Source organism: Cydia strobilella, chromosome 5 (genome assembly GCF_947568885.1).
Source record: "Cydia strobilella chromosome 5, ilCydStro3.1, whole genome shotgun sequence".
NCBI classification, from domain to species: domain Eukaryota; kingdom Metazoa; phylum Arthropoda; class Insecta; order Lepidoptera; family Tortricidae; genus Cydia; species Cydia strobilella.
In genome coordinates, this window is record NC_086045.1 from 515,453 (window position 1) to 542,301 (window position 26,849).

The window sequence follows — 26,849 nt, forward strand, 5'->3', positions numbered from 1 at the left end:
TGCTATAACATACTATAATAGTTTATACGGTGATTTCGTTCATGACGATATTCCGGCTATAGTGACGAACGGGGACGTGACGGGAACGAATACGGTAGTGACAGTGTTTAAGAATGACTTTTGGGGCACACCGATGAGTGATCCGGGGAGTCACAAGTCGTACAGGCCGCTGACTACGCTGACTTTCAGGTGAGTTTTAGTTTTACACTTTTTTTCACACACATCACTGGACAGAGATCTGTGAAGAAATTGGGGGGAGGCCTTTGCCCAGCAGTGGGACATGTAAGGCTACACATTAGTAGCTTCCATAGCTTCCATAGCTGCTATAACGTACTCTAATAGTTTAAACGGTGATTTCGTTCATGACGATATTCCGGCTATAGTGACGAACGGGGACGTGACGGGAACGAATACGGTAGTGACAGTGTTTAAGAATGACTTTTGGGGCACACCGATGAGTGATCCGGGGAGTCACAAGTCGTACAGGCCGCTGACTACGCTGACTTTCAGGTGAGTTTAGATTAGTTTTACACTTTTTTCTATTTTATTGCCTGATAGAAAACGAACAATATTAGCCTATGGACGCTTTCAGCTCGAGTGAGCACTTCGCCGATACAAAATATTTAATAATAAATACATTAAAAACCAAATCTTTATTAAACAAAAAAAATTGCATACCATCAGATCACCTTACACCTTAGGTTTCGTCAAGACAGAACGCCCATATCATAAGTCATCTGATGGTTACAAGGTGACCAAGGTGTTTACATGTATTTCGTTCATGACGATATTCCGGCTATAGTGGCGAACGGGGACGTGACGGGAACGAATACGGTAGTGACAGTGTTTAAGAATGACTTTTGGGGCACACCGATGAGTGATCCGGGGAGTCACAAGTCGTAAAGGCCGCTGACTACGCTGACTTTCAGGTGAGTTTAGATTAGTTTTACACTTTTTTCTATTTTATTGCCTGATAGAAAACGAAAAATATTAGCCTATGGACGCTTTCAGCTCGAGTGAGCACTTCGCTGATACAAAATATTTAATAATAAATACATTAAAAACCAAATCTTTATTAAACAAAAATAATTGCATAACATTAGATCACCTTACACCTTAGGTTTCGTCAAGACAGAACGCCCATTTACACATAAGTCATGATGGTTAAAAGTATCATTGACCCCATTGACTTAATATATAACATAGTAAAGACGGGCCTTACGCCTGCCTTACGGGCACTAAGTATTCCTTTATTTTATGATACTATGTTACTTAAGAAGAATTGTTATTTTTTATTCATTCTTTCGATTGGTATCATAAAAATACGAGTGATTTTATTTTTCACATTTAAATCGATTCGGTTTCCACACGAAGCAAGTAAATTTTAGAAAATCTTTGAATGCAGTATTACTAACTTTTAAAAATAACATCAAGTCTTCTTTCAGGAAAATATCCTATCTACGATATTTAAGGTACTTTCCATTCACGTCGAATAGTCTTGGGACGCCCTGTATATGGCGATATAAAGAAACAATGAAGTCACACTTCATTGGCCGTTTATTCACAACAATGGTCAAGCGGCATGCCCTCATATCAGGGGTCGGAAACCGGTATTTGCTCCATACAAAAATACAGGTATTATTACGTTCTTTTTCATTCTTTTGTTTATAATTTAATTTTTAATGGGACGTTTTAATAATGCAAAATTGTTTCCTAAATACATGATTCAGTCCTACGTAATGAGCATAAAATAATTCAAAATATTGGGCTATTTCGGGGTTTTTTAAAAATACCGGTTCCGTGCCCTGCCTCATATTAATATCTATAACTTTTTAGCTATAGCTACATACATGTAGTATTGTGATATACTGCACTCCTACGTAAAACATTATAACATTAAAACATTTAAAACCGGCCAAGTGCGAGTCGGACTCGCGCACGAAGGGTTCCGTACCATCACGGAAAAATCAGCAAAAAAATCACGTTTGTTGTATTATATTTAAATATTTATATTATTCTATTTTTAGTATTTGTTGTTATAGCGGCAACAGAAATACATCATCTGTGAAAATTTCAACTGTCTAGCTATCACGGTTCATGAGATACAGCCTGGTGACAGACGGACAGACGGACAGCGGAGTCTTAGTAATAGGGTCCCGTTTATTTCGTACCTTGTCACAGTGACAATAGTATGAGGTCTAGTGACTTTCATATTGATTAAATTATTTGACTGTACCATCAATTAATACCATATATTTAAAGTATAATTAATCTTCCTAACGGTATATAATTAATTTAATTTATCTATATCACGCTACTAATCTAAAGCAAGTAATTAATAAATAATAAAGTCTTAATTAAAGGCTATTGATAAATTAAAACAGGAACTCAGGAACTGTCTACTAATTATCTGTTCAAAGTGAAGCCTTTTTAGGGTTCCGTACCCAAAGGGTAAAAACGGGACCCTATTACTAAGACTCCGGCTGTCCGTCTGTCCGTCTGTCTGTCTGTCTGTCTGTCACCAGGCTGTATCTCATGAACCGTGATAGCTAGACAGTTGAAATTTTCACAGATGATGTATTTCTGTTGCCGCTATAACAACAAATACTAAAAAGTACGGAACCCTCGGTGGGCGAGTCCGACTCGCACTTGGCCGGTTTTTTTTTAAATGTGACGTTTTTAACTAAAAGGTACCACATTGTTGCTTGTTGATAAGGTTGATTTCTTATTGAAGCTACTGGTTAAGTGGAGTCCCTCCGGATGACACAGCCAAACAGCTCTTTATTCGCCTCAGAGTCTTAACAGTGCCTTCACTCTTTATTTTCGAGGTGGGTAAGTACGTGAGAAGGAACCCAGATGAGTTCTCCATAGCAAGGAGTAACTCCGCAAGGAGACCTGGTCTAGCCGTCCCCGCGCATAGACTACAGAAAACTGGCAAGTCACTCAAGATAATAGGCGCTAAAGTTTTTAATAAGATTCCCGAGGCAATTAGAAACGTGGACACGGAACGTCAATTTATAAACAAGCTTAAAATTTATTGCTTGATGAAGGCTTCTTACACGGTAAACGAGTTCTTTGATGAATAAAAATACCTAAAAAAAAAAGAAATACTTTGACATAATAGTATACATAGTTTTTTATTTATTATTATTGTTTTTAACTGTAATTTATTGTAATTTCTAATTGCATTGATTAATTATTCCTAACTTGATAATTGTAAATTTATATACCTATTGACTTTATTGTAATATTTGTAATTCATTTAGATCAAATGTTGACAGTGTATAATCAATACTAATAAATAAAAAATAATTAGATTATTTTAAACCGGGTCACTCACGTATTATTAAGTCGAATAGCTCGACATACAACGTAAACGTAATACGTGAGTGACCCGGTTTAAAATAATCTAATATGTTTGAGTCTCACGGGAGTTTTATAGTTAAAATAAAAAATAATTATTAATTATTATTACTGACAAGCGAAAATAAGTACCCTTTTGGTTGAAAATGGCACAAATGTGTTTCTTAACATAAGATTCGCGGTTTCGGCATTTTGTAGAAAACTCGTCAAACAAAAATGCTTTGGACTGAACTTTTAGAACTACTTTCTTTTATCTTTTAGATATATTTCCTTCTGTAGAAAGGCGAGTCGCAAAAACCCTAAATAAAAACTCTAAATTTGAGTAATTTGATTAATTTCAAGACCAAGAAATGGCACCGTCAAGTCAAGTCAAATTATTCTTTATTCAAATAGGCTAGCAAAAAGCACTTTTAAATTTTCAAGTTTTACATTACCTTAATCTAAATATCAGAGCAATTTATTGATGCAGTTATTATTGTTCTTAAAAACATTGAATTATTATAGATAATGTCAAACTTAATAAGAACACAAAAGGATCGTCAAACACCAAAATTGTATAAAAAAATATTAGTCTTGAAAATAACTAGTCTGTTCATTTTCTTACATTTTATTAAAAAATAAATTGTAACAACTATATTAAACATATTAATAACGGGTCACTCACGTATTTTAAGCCGAAAACGCTCGACATGTTAAATACGTGAGTGACCCGTTATTAATTTAATATGTTTAATATGTAAAAAAAACTGTTTATTTCAAAAAAAAAGAAATTACAAAATCTACTCTCAGACTGTCTGTATCTCACGGAAGTTTTGTTGTAAAGACGATATTATTAATTTATTATACATAAACGCAAAATTTCGCCGTCAAAATAGCAATTTAAAGCCTGACCAGTAATATAATAATATGATCATTGTCAAGAGGGCGCTGTTATTCTCATGTATAAGGTGATATTTCAGTATAGTATGAGAAAAATAGTTCCAGTGAAATTCCGCAACATGGCGCGTGATCATATTCCTGGTCAGGCTTTACTTGGTTTCTATATTTCAAGACGGCTTCGTGATCATACCGTACCTGGGTCAAAATTCTTTTAGTTCTTGTTTTCTGTCCCCAAAAAATGTGACGGAGTGGAGTTTTTTGCATGGGATGAAATTTAGTTTTTAATTTTTCTAAAATTATAATCTACAACAACGAAAATAATTTTGATCCACCTATCGTTTAGGGGCGTTTTGTGCGTTGTGTACGATTCTCGGACTTTGACTGTCGTTTTTAGGGTTCCGTACCCAAAACCTATCTACCTACCTACCTAGGTACCTAGGTACCTATTACTAAGACTCCGCTGTCCGTCTGTCCGTCTGTCTGTCTGTCACCAGGCTGTATCTCATGAACCGTGATAGCTAGAGAGTTGAAATTTTCACAGATGATGTATTTCTATTGCCGCAATAACAACAAATACTAAAAACAGAATAATATAAATATTTAAATGGGGCTCCCATACAACAAACGTGATTTTTTTGCTGTTTTTTTCCGTAATGGTACGGAACCCTTCTTGCGCGAGTCCGACTCGCACTTGGCCGGTTTTTTGAATCTTGTATTGCTTTAATGAAATGGCTTCTATCCAAACAGACATTCAATCCTCTAAACAAACCGGATCAACTGATACCATTAAAAAACGGGGTCCCTTTGTTTGACGTAATTATTGAAAGTCATAATGTAATGATTGTCATATTATCATTAGTCATAATTCTGAAACCGTTAACTTTCAGGATTTTCCTCGGGTTATTCTATAGATAGGTTAGTTTAGGTTTGTTTTATGGCAATCTTGAAAAGTTACGAGTTTCTGAGAAAAACCAAATTATGACTAATGATAATATGACAATCATTACATTATGACTTTCAATAATTATGTTCTTAAAATACCTATCGGACAGATGTACGAAAGCAGTTTCGCTCTCGCTCGGTCAATAAGACTCTAGTTTTCAAGTTTCCCAACAAGCCCCCTTTGTAAGTAGTTAGACCACAAACCATGAAACTAGTGGTAATTATCTCAAACCCATCAATTAAGGGACCCAATATCACCCGTCATCCACTTGTAGTGATGGGCGCAACGTTCCCGTTCCCGAACGTTCCCGAAATAAAGATGAAAATAATCAATATTTTCGAATATTTAAGGGTTCCTTGCTTCAAAAAGAAAAACCGGCCAAGTGCGAGTCGGACTCGCGCACCGAGGGTTCCGTACTTTTTAGTATTTGTTGTTATAGCGGCAATAGAAATACATCATCTGTGAAAATTTTAACTGTCTAGTTATCACGGATCTTGAGATACAGCCTAGTGACAGACAGACAGACGGACAGCGGAGTCGTAGTAATAGGATCTCGTTTTTACCCTTTGGGTACGGAACCCTAAAAATGGAACCCTTTTAGGATCACTCGTGCGTCTGTCTGTCGCAGCCTATTTGCTCCGAAACTACTGGACCAAACAAGTTAAAATTTGGTACATCTTATATTTTGTCTTTGCAAGTTTGCACCACCTATTGCATATTCTTATTTTATTGTCTCCGCTACCCAAAGGTTGTCTGGAAGAGATCACTCTTAAGTGATAAGACGCCTGTTGTTACCTCTATTCAATTGTCTTTATATGTATTGTAAACTGTGTGAGGTCCTGAGGTGAGCAATAAAGTGTACTGTATTGTGTTGTAGAAGTCCGTAACCTAAAATCAGGCGTAATTTTTTTAATTTTAAACTTACTTTGCCGGGGGGGGGGGGGATTAGTATAAAGAGGCCCACTGACTATCAGTCCGCCGGACGATATCGGCCGGTCAGTTGTTCGGAACTGTCAAATTTTTGTTCTAACTGACAGGCCGAAATCGTCCGGCGGACTGATAGTCAGTGGGCCCCTTAACAAAAAGATATTTATATAATTTTAAGAAACGTACATAGTTTATAAGAAAAATCTACAATAAGTCTGCGCAGTCAAGTGTGAGTCAGACCTAAGAGAGAAACATTGTTAAAAAATGTGCGAGGTGTGGATTCCTGGGATCGCGAGTTCGAGTCGCACTTGGCCGGTTTTTCTAGTTATGAAAACATGAAAAATGAAAATGAAAGTTTATTAATAACAATCGTTACAGGTCTGTTAAGTGCCAACCAATTGCTAAAGGAATATTCGAAAGAGCAAAGCTTTATATTTAGTCCTCAAGTCACATCCCTAACCCCAGTACGCTGTGTCACTACCATAATTACAAAAGGCCTCAATTGTTATCGAAGCTTCTCTCTCGCTCTTACCTAAACCCCCTTTAGAGAAAGGGGGATAGAAAGCGACAGGGGCCCATTCATCATGGCATCATTTACGCAGTTTAGTGGCATTTTGGAAATAACAAGAATGATACAAACTTGATTGATGTCAATTTGATCTCATTCTGACAACAATCACCCGTGCATCTCACTCGTTGTAAGATTTTTAGGGTTTCGTAGACAAAATGGCCAAAACGATACCCTATTATTTATTGTCATAATGTTCGTCTGTCTGTCCGTATGTCACAATCATGTATCTCAAAAACTATAGGGTCAGGCGGGGTAAATATGGGTTAAATAAGGGTGCTCCGTCTCCATAGTGTGCGGTCATAAGCCATATGGGTCACGCACTGCATGTTGCCGCCAACCACCCTCTTCACACCATCAGACCATCTCGTGGGTGCTTTTCCTCGCCCACGTTTGCCATCTATTTGACCCAAGATAATCTGCCTTTCCAGGTCATGCTTCTTAGACCGCATGATATGACCAAAAAAGCTGAGCGCGCGTTCTTGACATTATTGTAGAGAGCCGTGTGCTCATTTTCAGCTCCTCTAGGATGGACTTATTGGTTCTCATAGCCGTCCAGGGTATGCGTAAGAGTCTTCGCCAACACCACATCTCAAAAGCGTAGATTTTTGCCCTGTCGCGACTATAAATATGTCACGGGAAAAAATAAGACAATTTTTTTAACACTCCATTTAAAAATAAGTTTTCATTTTAAATGGAATAGGAATGAAACCGAATGAGTTTTTGAGTGTTAAAAACTTTCTTATTTTTACTCGTCTTATATTTACCACACCTGACCCTATGGTATATTTTTATGAAATATGAAACAAAGGTGTATTTTGTAAAGTTTCAAAGTTAAAATACGCAAAATAAGTATATGTTTTTAAGAAGGGCACTCTAAACGTTTTGCCTCCTCGTTTTTCGTACGGACGGCTAAGGAATGGAATGCGCTCCCGCCATCTATATTCCCTGATCAATATGACCTCGGTCTCTTTAAAACAAGAGTGGATAGGCTGTAACTGAACCGGTGAGCTCCATCTTAGGCCCTGTCTTCACTTTCCATCAGGTGTGACTAGGGCCAATCGCCGATCAGTTTATAATAAATAAATAAAAAACAATAAAAAAAGGTAGAAATCACCACTCGTGAATGATTTAAAGTATTGTATTGTGTATTGAGTATTGGGTACCGACCTACTATTTTGACAATAGAGTAAATACCCGGTTCTGGCGAACCTTTAATGGCGTTATTCAGAGACGTGTTAAATAATTCATAGAATCAGGCATTACTTTGCGGAAATCCATATTAATAAAACAAAAAACGTGCTAGTCAATCAGTGCTAACTCGTTATATTTAAATATATTAATAACGGGTCACTCACGTATTTTAAGGCGAAAAACGCTCGACATGTTCGTAGTAAGTGTTGTGTGCAACCCATCATGTGACAATAATGCCGTAAATGAGGGTAGTTTCTCGCCCCCCCTGCCGCCACCGGCGCCCGCGCCGAGTCATCGGGCGCGCGCGCTGCGGTGCGGTCCGTCACCGTCAACGCAAGCTCCTGATGACACTCCTCGGTACGAAGTGAAACATGTCGAGCGTTTTTCGACTTAAAATACGTGAGTGACCCGTTATTAATATATTTAATATGTCTGTGTCTCACGGAAGTTTTGTTATTAAAATCGTTATATTTACTTGCGTAGGTATTTTTACATGCAATTAATATTCCCATCCTCCCGCAAAAATAAATACGCAAATAAATATAACAAGCCACCACCAAAAGTACAAAACTCGACACGTGTTTCGCCTCTGGGACGAGGCATCCACAGATGCTGGAGATATTGACAGTCTGGTCTGGTTGGTTGATTCCATTGCCGAACATCAGACCGTCAACATCTCTAGCATCACCAACAAAAATACATAAATCGTGATCAATTTATTTTATTCCACCCCACCTGTCCTTATTTATTCTCCGTGGATCGTAGCAATAATGACATATTACATTGCTTTATTATGAGAATCCCGCCCAAAGGTTATTGTAAGAGTGTAAACACACTTACAAAAATATACGACATTCCATCATCTGTTATAATTCGGACAAGTGCGAGTCGGACACGCGTTGAGGGTTCATTGATCAAATGTTAACACTGCACGACGAACGAGACAAGTTCTTTGTCCCGTCATTAAGTCGATAATCACGTCACAAACTCTTTGTCTTATACCTCTAAACGAGCAATTTTTGTATATTTATTTATATATTTCGGGGATCTTGGGAACGGCTCTTACGATTTCGATAAAACTTGCTATATGGGGGTTTTCGGGAGCGAAAAATCGACCTTGCTAGGTCTTATCTCTGGGAAAACGCTCATTTTTGAGTTTTTATATTTTGTCCGAGCAAAGCTGGGTCTCCCGGATATTTACTCTTTATTTTTTATTTTATTTTTTTTAATTTATTTATTTACTTTAAATATTCATACAACTTTTGCCAGCATGCCACTATTGTAAACCTCTTTGGTTTTATTTACATGCATATGTTAAGATTTTATTATTTAAAAGGGGGCTACCACAAAATCTTAGTTCTCATATTTATTAATTTTATCAATTAATCAAGGATAAATTCCGTAAATAATTCACCCGAAATCTAGACTACAAGTATATTTATCAACGGCATAATTAAAACCTTAAAAGCTAGGTTATTTTGGTTTGATACAAAATATTACGAAAACATGTCTAATTATCATTCATTTTCGGTTGTATGTCCATACCTTGCATAAATACAAGTAACATAGTAATATAATTTTAGTATAAAACAGCTAGTGATAGTGACCTTGCTAAAGGAATTTAAAATGCAAAATTATTAACAGAAGTATCTTTTCTGAGTAATTAAGATAAGAGGTAAAAACACTAAAAACCCAAGCGACAAAGGCTCTATTTCTGTCGTTTTGTGCGGCGCGCCACATTTTTTGTCCCCTTCTAATTTCCTGGCTTTACGCCCCCTCTTAGCAAATAATCTATCGTCGTAAAATTTAGACAGGTTGCACCCTTGGGGAACCCCAGAGCATGATTGCCCCAGATAACGCCACCTAAAGCCACAACACAATATACATATCCGAAATACCAGTGAACCGTCACAAAATACCAGGATATGAGTTTCAATATGCCTTTTGCGGATTCAAGCTTTGAATTCATTCTGTATTCTTTTTTTACTCCGATATCAGCTGTTACATTTTCTGCCAAATTTGAAAATGTCATTCCAAAACCAACCTTATACCGCTACAGATTAAACTGCGTAGGTATTTTTCGATATGTAAATGTAATGTTGTAATAGTTTTAGCAATAAGAGGAACCGTGTGATATGTAGATGGAAGGGGGGTATGTTGTTCGTATTGTGTCTACAAATCGATTTATTGCCAGTTCGTTAGATCTCTTGAAGGGGAAATTGCTGAGTTTTTGTGATAGACTAAGGGAGAAAGAGATATGTTTGTTATAAAAATGTGTTCAAGGTGTTGAAAGTACCAATAGTCAAAGCGACTTTACTTGTTTCAGGCGAAAAAACATGAAGAATTGTTTAACCATCATCTAAATACTCGTAATATAAACAAGTCACTGAACAAGTACGGCCACTGCTGTGACGTTCATTCTGACTCATTGCCCAGGTTCTGAAAATTATTAAATATTAACATAAAAAAAATGTATTATACCAATCCTTCATTAGGTTGTTAGGTTAGGTTGTTATTTAGCCATTAACTTTTACTTTAAGTTTACTGTTTCCTTTTTTTGAATGCTGTGTTTACCTTTTTTTTTTATTATAAACTGATCGGCGATTGGCCCTAGTCACACCTGATGGAAAGTGAAGACAGGGCCTACGATGGAGCTCACCGGTATATACTCTAGAAAGTAAGAGTTTACGGCCAACAATAGCGACTATTAGCGCTAAGATGAGGTAAAATAAAAACCCACGCGACGAAGGCTCTATCTCTCTGTCGTCGCAAGTATTGTGCGGCGCTCCACATTTGTTGTCCCCTTCTAATTTCCTGGCTTTACGCCCCCTCTAATTACTTATGCATCACTGAATGTTTCTCATGGTTTAACGTAAATTAAATGTTGTAGATGTAATAACTATTGGTACACCTTAATAAATAAATAAATAAATTTCTCTAGGTAAGTAGTTATTACGGTAGCTGCTAAACGCGTCACGTTCCCAACAAACTAGACCTTTCTGAAATGTCCCTTTAGTTTACCTAGGAATGCCCGTATTGGGATCCAACTACAACTTAAGCACAATGTAAAATAAAAATCGCATTTCCACTAACCCATAGTAACCTTATTCATATCACTATCGTCATCTACCTTCCCACAAATTTCTACTATCAGTTTCATGTCACAACCGTGTACCTTCCAACAAATTCCTCCTATCACAGTTTTATGTTACAACCGTGACCGAAGGATTCCGCGGAAATAGGTCAAGCGTAGACAATGGTTGATAATGTGAGAGATAGGGTTACCAGTACGCCATTTTTTTTATACTTAAACTCAAACATATTATTTATCAAACAGGCCCGAAAGGCACTTTTACACAAGTAGATGGTTTGAGTAAAAATGAATCAGCAATTGTAAATATAATTAGAATTGTTGATGTGATTTTATTTTATCGAAGGAGATACAAATAAGCTTTGAGATGTACCTATAAAACTTTGAGTTGTATAAACTTTAGTTTTTTTTGTATAGTTTTTTAATTTATAAATCGTGATTTCGTGATAGCATTGTGTGAAATTGCGCGCAAAGTTTGATATATTGTTTATTTAATTTCTATCTGTGAGTACCTGTAATCGGCTTTGTATTGTTACCTAAATAAGCATAATGTTTTTGTACCTGTTGGTACTCCTTAAATAATAAAATAAATAAATAATAATAAAATACTGAATATTTATTTAAAGAAAGAAAGAAAGAAAACACATTTATTTTAACATCATAAACATTGGACAAAACTATGAAGAACACATAAAACACAAATTAGATTAGATTAGAATAGATGAGATTAGATTAGATAGATTAGATTAGATTTTTACTGAATGTTTATCAACTTATGTAATACTATGTTCTTGCAATAAATTATTGATTTTTGCTTAAAAAACAAAATATAGAAATGGCGAGTGGCGACCTTAATGTCACATGGCTTTCTTTAGCAATCAAACATAGGGCCAAACAGAAAAGCGTAGTAATAATGTAAAGAGAAAAGTAAAAAAGAAAAAAAAAAACTATTATTTTTATTTTAAACAATTATTGTGCTGGACAAAATAGTTTAACTTTATTTTAACCGACATGCTATGCGATGGTATGTCAGTTTTTTTTGTTTGAAACATTAAAAATTTTGTCAGCATCCTTGAAATTTGTAACTGGTAACCCTGCACGGAGATGACTGAGATGAGTGGATGAAAAATGCGGGAAATTAAAAGGCCGCGATGATAGATGACAAGGTAATGATATTAGGGGTTTAAAGTGTTTTGGGATTTGGAATAGTATTAATCATGGTGCCATGGTAATGACATTTGTGGGTTTAAAGTGTTTGGGGATTTAAAAGAGTATTTGCAGTAAGTGTTAATGCTATTTGCATTATAGGAAATCAATCATTTTTGCTAATGGATTTAGTTGTATGAGGTTTAAATCCCGTTTTCGTATTACCGTAAAATGTGCCTAATATTTACTTTGCTCCAAAATTTGCTCAAAAATTCGGATTAACATTAAATCATTTTACGGTTTAGACACTTGTTTTAGTCACTCGCGCGACATGTTTCGGAGAGCCTAGGTCTCCTTTCTCAAGCACTAATAATTAGCGATTAAATTCGAATTCGGATTAAATTTAAAATTATTATATTGTGGTAGGTATGTTAAATCAAATTTTCAAATCATTATAGTATAAGATTCTTTGTAGCCATGACAAAACATTAACATATTAACCTTAATATTAAAAAAAAAAAACCGCTTTAATACTGCTTATGTAGTAAAATTTTTTTTTTATAATTTTATAACATTTTAAATTGATTCAGGTACTTAAGTACTCGAAATTAGCTTTAGGCAGTCGATCTACTCTGTGAAGAGTCTATTACAGTCCCAAGTCGATAAGAAGGCAATTTTAATAGCTTAGCCGCGGATTTAGTCCCATATTGATTTTTTAAGCCCAGCTGCTTGGGATAAATCACGTCGGCCACAATTAATATTCTCATGGCTATGAAAAATGCCGATCAAATCGCTTGAGCGCTTGACGCTGACGTTAGTAGCGTCAATTATATTCCACTCTGTTTTATCATTAGCACAATTAGATTAAGTCTAACCTCGAAATCCTTCCAAAGTTATGAAAATTGGTATGTATGTTAATTAAAGGTCTCTTTTTCATGTCCACACTATTTGACATTTGGGGACCTCGAGGAATCGCAGCCACCTTGGAAAATGTGTACCATCCTGGAGAAATTTGCGTTTTACTCTAAATATACGTTCTCTATGAAAATATGGTGTAAGGCAACATTAAAGCTTATTAAATTCTACACAAAACAGTCCTAGATATCTTTGCGGAAAAAATACATCTTGTTATAGAAAATAATAGCTTAATCCAGATTCATCGTTCACATGAAGAATCATCGTTCAATAATATTGCTTGGAACGCGTTTTTCATGGCCCTCGAGATAGATTTCAAATTAAATTTGGGACAAAGGACAATCCTAATAGGGAGACATCAAGTCGGGCCTTAAAAGAAAATAATTTGGATCATTTTTATTTTCAACTAAAGTCAATTAATTATATTTGTTCTATCAATATAATATTTTTTGAGCTAAATTAACTCGAAATGTAATATTTTTTAACTTATTTTGTTGTAAGGGCCGTGATTAATGTGAACCTAAGAGGTGATTTATTTCAAACAACACGAACTTCTTGTGATAAGCTTTTGATTAAATCACAGAGTTTGTTGGTTGAGTTGAAGTCGCGTCTGGGAAAACTTCAGATTATATTACAGATAAATAATAATGTATAAAATCACATTCATCACTACATAGTATAAAACAAAGTTCTATAAAATGATTAAACGTTAAATATTATACATAAGCATAGTTCTATTCTATGTTATTATTATTATTAAGACTTTATTTCGGACATCAATGATCCATAAATGATTGGTTAGTTACAGTAGTACTTATCACTATGTTAGTATTGACAACACAATTTATATTGAAGTATATACATTATTTACATTAAAAAATTGCAGTCACTTATCCATCCGGTAGAATGGGACATGCATTGAGGCCCAATACTTAAGGCTGTTCCATCGGTTTGCCGCTGTCTTTGTCACATTTCGCAAGAAAGAACGGGAAAGAACATACGCGCTGTAAGTGTTAATTTTGATCGAATTTTGTCGGTTTTATTTATTTTAAAAACGTTACCTTACATTATCGAAATTCTAAAGCTATGAAATTACTATTTATGTTAAGATTGTATTTTCTTCGTTTTTTGTTTATAGTATCACATAATAAATAACCGAGTAAAGTAGGATTAAAAGTCCGAGTTAGAGGTTACTTTGGGAATTAATTGTATCGAGCGAAGTGTCATAATTCGTGTATCGGAAGCTATGTTGTTAAAGATAATATAGTCAAGAACTAAATATATTTTTCCCACGTCTACGAATATCAACGCCTCTTAGAAAAACATGATCTTTTAAGGAGATTTTTCGCCTTCTGGCTCAGGGAACCGTCTTAAAGAAGGGATTATCAAGCCTCTGAAGCCTCTCTCCAATTTCGGTTAGAAAACTATGTGTATTCTGAAAACTATGTGAAAACTGTTATACTATGTGTATTCTGCAAACGTATATATTTGTATTCTGTAGTAAAGTATAGGTAGATAAACAATATTTAGTTCGTATTTACCTATTTCTAGGCACAGGATATAATTAAAAGCATTATTTCGGATAAAGTATAAAAAAAATCATACCTATTTCTGTCAAGTTTATTTTTAATAGCTTTAAGTATTACCTATTTTTAACCGCCTTCATGAATGGTACGAAACAAAGAAAAAAAAATTTTCTACGAAAAACATACGGCACTTCGGAAGCCGCGTAAAAATACGTTTAAAAATAGCAAACCTTGAGCCCGTTTCAAATATCAACCTGTTATAGTTGTAATCTGGCTTTGATGCTACCTCGACTATCGTCACAGAATAATAGTATTATCATACAGAACGGCCACGCACCGCCCCGCCCCGATTCGAATTACCTCGCCCCGCGACACCAGATTAACGACCTTTTTGCCGACCGCTTAGTACTGTTTTTAAGCAACTTATACAATGACGCATGACGCGTGTACAGACCTGCCGTTTACACATAGAGACGCGTGATTTTTGATGTATAGCGTGTCCGCCCTATGTATCGTCTTGGTGATAGTTTCAATTGTATGCACAAATCAGCTTGCGATCTTCAAGGCCGTATCAAAATAAGATCAAAACCAGAACAAGTTGTTTAATCTGAATTTAGCTCCTTGTAAAACTTCTAATTATTGTTAGAACGTAATTTAGGTTTTAATAATGGGAACCATAAATATCTGAGCGCTTAATTGCTCCTCATTAAGGAAACTAGAGTCTAGTTATTTTCTGCTTACTGCCTTAGGGCGATAATGAACTGTGTTTTATGCGATAATTATGGGAAAGGTAATAGGAAATGGTTAGTGGTGCAAAATGTAAATATTCTCCACTAGAGATTAAATTTAAAGTAAATATTTTTTGAAAAGTATAACATCTGATTGATTATTGACACACATACATTATTTTGTGCTAATAAATATAAACATTAAAATGTTTGAACAAAAGGAAAATATAAATTCACTCACAATAAGTAGGAATTCTAGGAATGAGACATAATTTTGATGCTTCAAAAACATTCATCATCATCATCATCATGTCAGCCGATAGACGTCCACTGCTGGACATAGGCCTCCCCCAAGGCTCGCCACTCCGACCGATCCTGTGCCGCTCGCATCCACCGAATTCCCGCGACCTTCACCAGGTCGTCGCTCCACCTCGTTGGAGACCTACCGGCAGTTCGTCTTCCGGTACGCGGACGCCACTCCAGAACCTTCCGGCCCCACCGGCCATCAGTTCTGCGAGCAATGTGCCCCGCCCACTGCCACTTAAGGTTTGCAATTCTGCGAGATATGTCGGTGACCCTAGTTCTACTGCGGATATCATCATTTCTGATTCTATCACGCAGAGAAACCACGAGCATTTTATATATATATACCTATTTTGAGGTTATATTATGATTTCTTAATAAGGTTATATTATGATAAGCGCTGGTGACCTAGCGGTAAGAGCGTGCGACTTTCAATCTGGAGGTCGCGGGTTCAAACCCCGGCTCGTACCAGAGTTTTTCGGAACTTATGTACGAAATATCATTTGATATTTACCAGTCGCTTTTCGGTGAAGGAAAACATCGTGAGGAAACTGGACTAATCCCAATAAGGCCTAGTTTCCCCTCTGGGTTTGAAGGTCATATGGCAGTCACTTTCGTAAAAACTAGTGCCTACGTCAGTGTTGGGCATTCAAGAATAAAATCATTATTTGAATAAGAATTCGTAAGAATAAATCCGAGTTGATTTTATTCCCGTCAAAATTATTCAAATAATTTTGGTCGGGACCGAGACTAATTCGTTTGTGACAAAATTGAATGGGAATAACTTATTCTTATTCAAATAAATGTAATCATGATTTTATATTCCAAATAATATTCCTGGAATAAAAATGTAGTCTGGGTACCGTATAGGCGTTACGTATAGAGATAGAGGTAAATAATAGTAATTTCTTTCTTGTCTAATTTACGTAGGCCCTACGTCAATAGGGATCGTGCGCGTTGGAGGGTCTGACATCTTTCGGCTTGAATCGGAACCATAAACATGTACATTGACACTTCACGCCAAAGCAAGTGTTGCCATCTTGTGGGCTACTTTGGAAGCATAAACTACACATTTACGCCTCACGCCAAAAATCTGACGATAGATGGGTAAAGGATACAGGCATTAACCAAAATAAAATCGTAAATTGTTAATTTCTTCGTAACCGCTACACCGGTTGTTATGATACTTGGTATACTGATTCTAAATACCCTAATGCATATGTACGTTTCGGCTTTGTCCCATGGCTAAGGACAGCCTGTATATACGATGGACCCCGCTTAATCGATCACAATTCTCCGCTTCGCTCCGCCTCAGTAGTCGGGCAGCCTTATTGAGCTTACTGAGAGCTGAGCATAGTCAATTTGTGTAAAAATGTCCTATAATTATTATTTTATTCATTCATTTGCATTACTTGAAACGCAAAACAAAGCCAAAGAAAAGCCTCTAAAATTACAAGAAATAAACCAAACCCCGTAAAACACCGAAACAACAAAATAAACGAATAATTTATTTAAAGCGCGGTAATGACAGCGCGACATGGTAATAACCGTCGAGGCCACGGTAATGACCCGCCGCGTGAACACCGTAAAGTGCGTTGGGGTTAATGTGAACGGAATAAATCCGAATTGCGATTTTCCACTAAATCTGAGGACCGAGTTAGTGGCAATGTGTGTTGTATTTTGTTAATAATGTATTTGCTATGTATTTTCACTTCACTTTAAAATGCACGTAAATATTTTGCGATGAGTTCAATTAAGTAACTCAAAAATTAACTCGATCGTGTCTATCCTGTACATATGGCAAATTTAAGAGAATCTAAAGCAAATTTTATTGCTGCACAAGGGTGCAAAAGGACAGGCGGTGTAAATTTTTCCAGTACTTGAGACACAAATAAGAAAAAAAGGACGAAGGTATGAGAGTCCTTAACTTTTTTTGTATTGTCCACAGAATTGACCTTTTTCTAAAATGTGTTTGACCTGAATATTTTATGTCATCTGTACTTATTAATGATGTCATTGTAAATGTTTGAATCATTTGTCAAAGTATCCATAATGCCGAAATTGTTCGTTTAAAAAAAAAAATACCCCAATGCACCTTATCATAACTCAGCGATGGCTGTCATTTGGTACGGTTTGTTCTCATTTCTGTTGTGCACATTATGATGACAAAATACTAATTTAGCTATACTTTGCAACAGTTTTTGCTGGGACGTTGTCATGTTTATTTTTGTCATTATTTTGTCACAAGTTTATCAAATTTTATTTGTTTAAAATTTAAATCAGGCAACATATTACTATAAATATCTAACAGACTTACATTATGTATTTTATAAACTTAAAACTGAACACTGTTTAAAAAATGCCAGTAGTAACTTTTAGATATAACCCTTCAAAACATACTTGTTTCAGTTAGAAATAGGAATATTTATTATCAAGAACAAGTTTATGTACCTACATGATACATACCTATATACACCTACACGCCTAGGGTTCTGAGCTAGGATTTCCTGTTACAGAAAAAAATATCATCATCATCATATACTTAAGAGTAAGTCTCTTGTCGGTGGAGCAATTACCATGTTTCGCGGTCCTCTGCCTTCTCTTTGACAAAAAAATATATTTGTTTTTATTTTTTTATTAGTCAAACCCGTTCGTAATAGCTTCCAGTGCAAAAGTGCCCATAATGCTCACGGCATTACCCCGCTGGATGGTTATGGACAGCCTCTGCACCAGAAACGATTCGGAGCGGGGTCCTCTCCCTTTTACCTAAGTCGACGGCCTATGTCACGCACAAATTCATTTATATGTATGTATATTTATATTTATGTAAGTATGTCTACTTCTACTATCTTCTCTCTTATTTTTATTTTTTATTTTATTTATTTAAGGTTTACCAACAATTGTTGACATCGATACATTAATAATGTACTAAGCTAAAACATGTAAGGAGTGGTGTCACAATTACTTACAGGTAAACACCGCATGCATAACAAATACAGGGTGACTTTAAATTGTAAAATTGCTCGTATCTTCTTCTGTCAATCAAAAGAAAAATGTTGTATCTATGTATGAGATGCATACAGAGTTACTGCCTTTTAACTTTGAGTAGCAGTAGTAGCAGTAGGCTTGAAAGGCTTCATAACGTTATTGCAATACCTACTCTTATTATGCCCGATCCGATCCGAGTCATCTTAGGCGGTGGGGCCCGCCTCCTCATCGATTTCGATGACGACGACCTCAGCAATTACGGATTATGCCTGTTGTCTACCATAGTTTAAGTGCTTAATTTGTATGTCATGTTCCTTTTCATATTGGTGAGCAGTAAAGAATATTTGTATGACACTGATTTAAACTTTCACGTGTTTTACTCATTATTATTTACAACGACGGGACTTAATCGCGTCTAATTCGCGTCGCGATTAAGTCCCGTCGTTGTAAATAATAATATTAGTATTGTATTGTATTGTATTATTTATTTATTTATTTAATACAATTATGGTTAAACGGCATTACAGCAAAAACCAAAGCGCCGAGAAACTTAAGTTAACAGAATATTTCATTTCAAGAAAAATATAATACAAAAGTAGGTACAAGAGTAGTAGGTAGGTGCCTGTTATGGGTCCGAATGTGGCTAGCCAGGTCGAACTTGGTCTTAAAGACTTTTGCAGGCGTTACAAAAATTACAATAGAGTTGGCCAGACGGGTTGTACGTACACGTGTAAGAGGGCTTCGGTCTCTCTTTTAGTTGTTGGACTATTGTAATATCAAAGTAGAAAAAAACAATGGCTATATTTTGAAAGGTCAGTCAACTCCTATTATGTACAAATGTCGTAAGGTCAATTTTATTATTACGCGCCTAATTAAGTGAACGCTTTATTCACTAATTATTGTATTAGTTTATTGAACGCTTGAACTTTTGTCTAAATGTCAATTTGCACGACTAATGATAAACACTAATTGTGGTTGCCGATGGGCACCAGCAAAATCATCTAGAGGGGTTTTTAATGCTTTGCCGGCCTCTAAAATGAGAGTACGCTCTTTTCTTGAAGGTTTGAAGACTTTGAAGGTCGACAATTTCTATAAATAGTGTAACCTGTAAAACCTATTTTTTTATTTTAATATCTTCCGGTTCAACAAACTGTCAAATTAAAGGTAAAATGATTTATGAATCGAAGTGAATTGGAAGGTGGAAGTTTCAGTGTGTGAAAATTTGTGGATGTTCGAAAGTTCGAAACTTACCTAAATGTATGAGAATGTTTCCCCTTCTGACATACTTATAACTTTGAATACAATAACTATAAATCGGTATATCGATCTTTAATTTATGAGCATAGTTATAAAATCCTGTAAAATAAGAAAATGGTAAATTTTACAACTGCGGAATAAATACTGCAATCTGCAATCCGGATCATATTCGTATCATAACAAAATCAATTAAATTATAAAGTTAGAATAAGCTTCTTCATCTCGTTAATCTCGTTCCATCGACCTTATAATATAAGGTTATGGATGGTAATGACTCGAGGTATTTTATATATTATATAAAATACCTCGAGTCATTACCATCCATAACCTTCTCGATACTGCAAGTAATGTCACAGTCGTATCAATCAAATTATAAAGTCATGATGTCTAAACATCCACGTATGTATGGCCACGCCATGCGGCGACCACCTGACCACATGACACAGAAAGTGCTGCACATTTACTCACCGCCGTCGGCGAGGCGAGGAAGACCCCGACAAACATGGATGGCCACTATAAATAGAGACTTAAAGAAGGCAAAAATACCTGCGCAGACAACCCGGGACAGAGTCCTCGCGAAGAATTACTAGAAGAGCCGACCCCAAATGATGGGATTAAGGCTAGGAAAAGAAGAAGATGATGTCTAAACATAAGAGTAGTGAGGACATATTGTATCAAACTGTAAAGTCAGAATACGTTTTTATCTCGTTCCATTAGCCTTACATTAGACATAAGAGTCGTATATCAGAAAATACCTCGAATGTCATTACCATCAGCCATAATCTCGATACTGCAAGTCATGTCACAGTCACAGTCGTATCAATCACATTATACAGTCATGATGTGTAGACATAAGAGTTAGTATATTATAAGGACATATTGTATCAAACTGTAAAGTCGGAATACGTTTTTTTTTTCTCGTATCGCTGGCCTTACATTGGACATAAGAGTAGCGTATCAGAAAATACCCCGAAAGTCATTACCAGCCATAACCTTCTCGATACTACAAGTCATGTCACAGTCACAGTCGTATCAATTAAATTATAGTCATGATGTCTATAAGGACATATTGTATCAAACTGTAAAGTCGGAGTACATTTTTTTTTCTCGTATCGTTGGCCTCACATTGGACATAAGAGTAGCATATCAGAAAATATCTACCTCGAAAGTCATTACCATCCATAACCTTTTCGAGAGGTGGGGCTCACGTCGAGAATGATTTGTGAGGGTGGCCCTATCGCAGATCACCTATCACTGGATAGAACATGCAGTGTGACTTAAATGACGGTAGCTGAGAAATTCAGGCGTTCAATTTTCAATCCTAAGGTTTTTTTTATACTACGTCGGTGGCAAACAAGCATACGGCCCGCCTGATGTTAAGCAGTCTCCGTAGCCTATATATGCCTGCAACTCCAGAGGTGTTACATGCCCGTTGCCGACCCTAACACTCCTCTCCCTCGTTGAGCTCTGGCAACCTTACTGACCGGCAGGAACACAACACTATGAGTAGGGTTTAGTGTTATTTGGCTGCGGTTTTCTGTAAGGTGGAGGTACTTCCCCAGTTGGGTTCTGCTCTAGATCTGGAATGACATCCGCTGTCCTGTGCCCTACCACACATAGCGAGAGGTCATTCACAGTGCCCATACCTCTCTTTTGGACGTAGTTTAAGGACATACCCGGGTCCGGACGTAGTTTAAGGACATACCTGGGTATAAAGGTTCTTAAAATTCAATGATATTATATAACTATAGATAGGTTATACACTACATTAGGAGCATGTAAAATACTTCCCTATTTATTTCATTACCTACGAATGAATCTGTTTTCGTTGATTAATTTTCGCATCTTTGTCATGCTTGTTGTTAAACATAAGCTTGTCTCTTTTTTTTTCGGTGGGCGGGAGCTCGTTAGCACGTGTACATTTTTTCTCGCTTGGGCAAATTATAGGCAACTCGTACAATTTGTACGTGCTTGCTTTTATAATGTAATATCTAGTGAGCAGGAATCCATGAGCTATGTAAATCAAGGTTCGGATAAAATAAAAGTTGTTCGCGATTGAGTCGTTGATCGCTTTAGTGAGTTATTTCACTAACTTTCTGCCCTTATTGCGTTGCTATCAACATGCTTGGTGACCTTTAGGGAAAGGTGGACTTATCGCTTACTATTATTATATCAGGCACAATCGGTTGCGTGGCTCAAGGATAGGTTAAGGCGGTTCCCTGAGCCAGAAGGCGAAAAATCTCCTTAAGTATATGATCCTGTTTTTCTAAGAGGCGTTGATATTCGTAGACGTGGAAAAAATATATGTAGTTCTTGACTATATTATCTTTATTATCATAGCTTCCGATACACGAATTATGACACTTCGCTCGATACAATTAATTCCCAAAGTAACCTCTAACTCGGACTTTTAATCCAACTTTACTCGGTTATTTATTATGTGATACTATGAACAAAAAAGAAGAAAAAACAATCTTAACATAAAATAATAATTTCATAGCTTTAAAATTTCGATATTGTAGGGTAACGTTTTTAAAATAAATAAAAATCGACAAAATTCGATTAAAATTGACACTTGGCGCGCATGATCTTTCCCATTCTTTCTTGCGAAATGTGACAGAGACAGCGGTAAACCGATGGCCTTAAAGAAGAGATGGTTATGTGACTAATTCACGCACGTCTTTACGATGACGTGCCGCACACGAAGGCGTAGCGTTCAAGGGATTAAATACTTTGCTCAAAATCAAAAGGAAGTTCTAAGTATCAATTCAATTCGACTTTGAAAGTAAAAGGTCTACTGCAGAGCACTTAGATAATTAATATTTGGAAGATCTAAATTTAATTATAAGTCTCAAACTAATTGATGTCTCGTTGCTTCCTTAGCCCAGTCGTTGTACGGATACTTCTTCTTTTCGTGTCGTGGATTTTTATACTATGGTTGCCCAGTAGGCAGCGGTATTGACAGCCCTGGCTATCACGTCCCTCAGATCTAGCTCCGAGAAACAAATAGTTAAATAATAGTTTTTGGACCCGGGTATGTCCTTAAACAACGTCCAAAAGAGAGGTATGGGCACTGTGAATGACATCTCGCTTTGTGTGGTGGTAGACAGGACAGCGAATGTCATTCCAGATCTAGAGCAGAGCCCAACTGGGGAGGTACCTCCACCTTACAGAAAACCACAGCCAAATAACACTAGACCCTACTAATAGTGTTGTTTTCCTGCCGGTGAGTAAGGTTGCCAGAGCTCGAGGGAGAGGAGTGTTAGGGTCGGCAACGCGCATGTAACTCCTCTGGAGTTGCAGGCGTACATAGGCTATGGACTGCTTAACATCAGGCGGGCCGTATGCTTGTTTGCCACCGACGTAGTATAAAAAAATAAGAAAAAGGTACACAGCAAGAAGATACATAACGATTAAATTAAAATTAATTATATGAAACAAGCATCGCACTTATAACATAACACTCTGTCACTGTATCGGTCCGGTCCAACTGTACCTTGGCTGAACATAACAGCTACATATGCAACCGCCAACGGTAGCTACACGAACTAAAAAATAGACAATGATGTCTGTCAAACCAAACCGATATCGAGCGTTCATGAAATCAATTTTATATTATTTATTTATTAACAAGACAGCATCAGAGGAATACGAATACTATAGTAGTTTATGTGACTGCTACATAATGAAAGGAATTAAAACTCGAGTGTGGGTTTATGAAACGAACGGAGTGAGTTTCATAATAGAATCACACGAGTCTTTTAATGCCTAATTATGTAGAGTCACATACACTGCTTTATCTACACATATATTATAAACTTTCTATGATATATCACTAACCTCATATGTATTACAGCCGACATTGGGCCATAGTTGCTGTAAAAAGGGCCCAAAAATGAAGCACTTGTGGTTTTACAATAATGTATTTTATTCCACTGGTTTAAAAGCTTGACAATATTTAGTACCGGCCAGACGTCATGTTTCTCGGAAAAATCTTAACACCGCGAACTAGGATTTTCAACACATGGTACAACGACATCTAGCGGGAAATTTGACAAATAAATTAACTTCTTGCAAATAAAACTAAGAAATACATACAGAGGTTGGACATTCCGCCCACCAAGGACAATAATAACACAAGTGTCCTTATTTCCGCCCACCATGAGACAACTAACTGTGACAAAATACAATTCATATCATGGCACGGTGTAAGGGAAATTGTAACATGTGATATTCAAAACGTGAACAAACAAACTCAGCATACTGCAATAACATTGCATTTAAATTGAACTAATGATACCAAATTAAAAACCTCAACTTATATTTGGTAAGAAACAGAAAACAAAACAAATTTAACGATCTAAGTTTCTATTGGCAGAAAACATAGTTTGCCAACAGGTCGTTTGATAATATTTCCTTTGCAACGTAAACTAACTACTCGAGTGATTCCATCCAGACCTGGGTGTTTATTAGTGACTACACCATATAACCATCTTGCTGGAGGCAAATTATCTTCCTTTACTAACACCACACTACCTACCACTGGCTCGGGTGTTTGATGGGCCCACTTATAACGGTGGTAAAACTGTGTCAGATATTCACGCGACCATCGGCGCCAGAAATCTTGAACCATTTTCTGTGTTAGCTGCCATCTTCTTAAACTACTTACATTGGTACTTTCATAGTTAAAGTCCGGCACAAGTACTAGGGGCTCTCCAACTAAAAAATGTCCAGGAGTGAGTGGTATAGGATCATCACTGTTGCTACTATTAATTCTTGACATAGGCCTTGAGTTCAGGCAAGCTTCAATTTGAGCTAAAACCGTTGCCATTTCCTCAAATGTCAAGGTGGAATTTCCAATCACTCGTCTAAGGTGATGTTTCGTGGATTTGACTCCCGCCTCCCAGAGGCCTCCAAAGTTTGGAGAATGTGGAGGAATCCAATGCCAATTAGTGGAGTTTGTAGCAAGCTGATCGGCAATTTCCACAGCCACGCTTGATCGTTCTTCGGCGTATAACTGCTTTAGCTCACGAGCAGCTCCTACGAAGTTCGTTCCATTGTCGCTCCACAAATCAGCGCAATGACCACGACGTGCTGTAAAGCGCTTAAAGGCCGCAATAAATCCTTGAGCTGTCAAGTCACTGACTGCTTCAAGATGTATTGCTCGTGTAGCCATACAAATGAAAAGGCAGATGTAGCCTTTGTAAGAGCGGTGACCTCTTCCCTTTGAGGTGCGCATGTTTATTGGACCAGCATAGTCCACACCACTCTGGAAAAAAGGGCGATTGACAGTTCCTCGAACTGACGGCAACTGTCCCATCAGTGGATGTCGTAATGCAGCGGCATAGCGAGCACATGTCACACATTTGCGAACGAACAACTTAACGGAATTGGTTGCTCCGATGACAAAATATTTAGATCTCAAGTAATGGAGCATCAGTTGCGGATTACCATGCAGAGTCTTTTCGTGCGCATTGTCTAAGATTAAAGTTGTGAAGTGCGACTTATGTGGAAGTATCATTGGATGCTTCATCTGTTCACTAATTCCAGCGTGCTCTAATCTTCCACCAACTTTCAGGATACCATCTCCATCTACAATCGGGTTTAGTGAGGTAAGTTGACTCTTCTTATTAATCGTTTTATTTTCTTTCAGGTTCTTCAACTCCTCTTTGAAATGATTTGCCTGAACAATTTTTATACACATTTTCAAGGTCTCTTGGATTTCGCTGCTAGTTAACCACAAACTCACTTTTTCTTTTCTAGCACATTTCAAAAACCGTTTACAGAAAGCTAGAACGCGTAGCAGTTTCCACAATTTAGAAAACCTTGAAATAAGTGTTTCTTCAGCTTCTGCTGTGACATCATTATCATCGTAAGTATTCACGAAGCATGCTTTAGTGCTTCTTTCTTCTAAGTTAGTATCCTTTATGTTTGGTTTTTTATAGCTGATTTCTTTATTTTTCAGCCATGACGGACCTTCTATCCAGAGCTCTTCTTTATTCAGGTGCTGTGTGCCTCTAGACGCGCAGTCTGCAGGATTATCTTTCGACGAGACATGGGACCATTGGTGTGGCTCTACTGACGTTATTATTTCAGATACACGGTTGGCGACGAAAGTTTTCCATCGATTTGGACGACTATTTAGCCAAGAAATGACCACTGTGGAGTCAGTCCAAGCATGAATGTTCGCTCTGCTGATACTCATAACGTCGGCTACTTCAACCAGCAATTTGGTGAGTAACACAGCCCCACACAATTCCAGGCGTGGAATTGAGATTTGTTTAATTGGTGCCACTTTCGTTTTGGACGTGATCAGTGACACGTGCACATTTTCTTCTTCATCTATAGTCCGTAAGTATACAACAGCAGCAAACGCTTCATTAGAAGCGTCGCAGAATCCGTGAAGTTCAGCAGTCACATTGGAACTTGCGTGGTTCCATCTGGGCAGCTTGAATTCGGTAAGTTGATTTAGACTTTCTCTGTAGTTTAACCAATTCTTCAGTAATTGTGGCGGAACTTCATCATCCCAATCGATTCCGGAAAGCCACAATTTCTGGATGAAAATCTTGGCTACTATGATCACTGGGGCCAACCAACCGAGTGGATCAAACAGCTTTGATATGTCAGATATGACACTTCTCTTTGTTATAGGAACTTTGAGTGGAGGAAGTTGTACCGAATATTCAAATTCGTCATTTCGGCGATTCCAGACGAGTCCTAGAATTTTCATAACAGCGTCTATCTTCAGCTGGAGACTTCCTTCCTCTTTGACATCAGTTTCTTTCATGTAACTTATTAATTCTTCATTGTTACTGCTCCATTTCTGTAATTCGAATCCACCTTTTTTCAAAAGTTCATTCATCTCTTTGTATACTACTTTACCTTCTTCTACAGTTTCACAGCCTGTTAACAAATCATCCACATAAAAATGGTTGAGGACCCTATCAGCAGCGTTTGGATAATTTGCTCCTTCATCGTGGGCTACTTGCTGAAGCGCACGCACTGCAAGATGAGGTGCTGA

General features: G+C 36.9%; 1 protein-coding gene across 1 annotated transcript in view; it reads left to right on the forward strand.

Moving 5' to 3' along the window:
- The first annotated feature begins 314 nt into the window (after window positions 1-314).
- Window positions 315-26,849, forward strand: part of LOC134741734 (protein O-mannosyl-transferase TMTC1-like) — a 227,612-nt gene continuing 201,077 nt past the window's right edge. Inside the window, exon 1 of the mRNA XM_063674626.1 lies at window positions 315-510. Within this exon, the coding sequence (XP_063530696.1) occupies window positions 455-510 (56 nt within the window). The 5' untranslated portion in view covers window positions 315-454. The remainder of the gene's footprint in view (window positions 511-26,849) is intronic.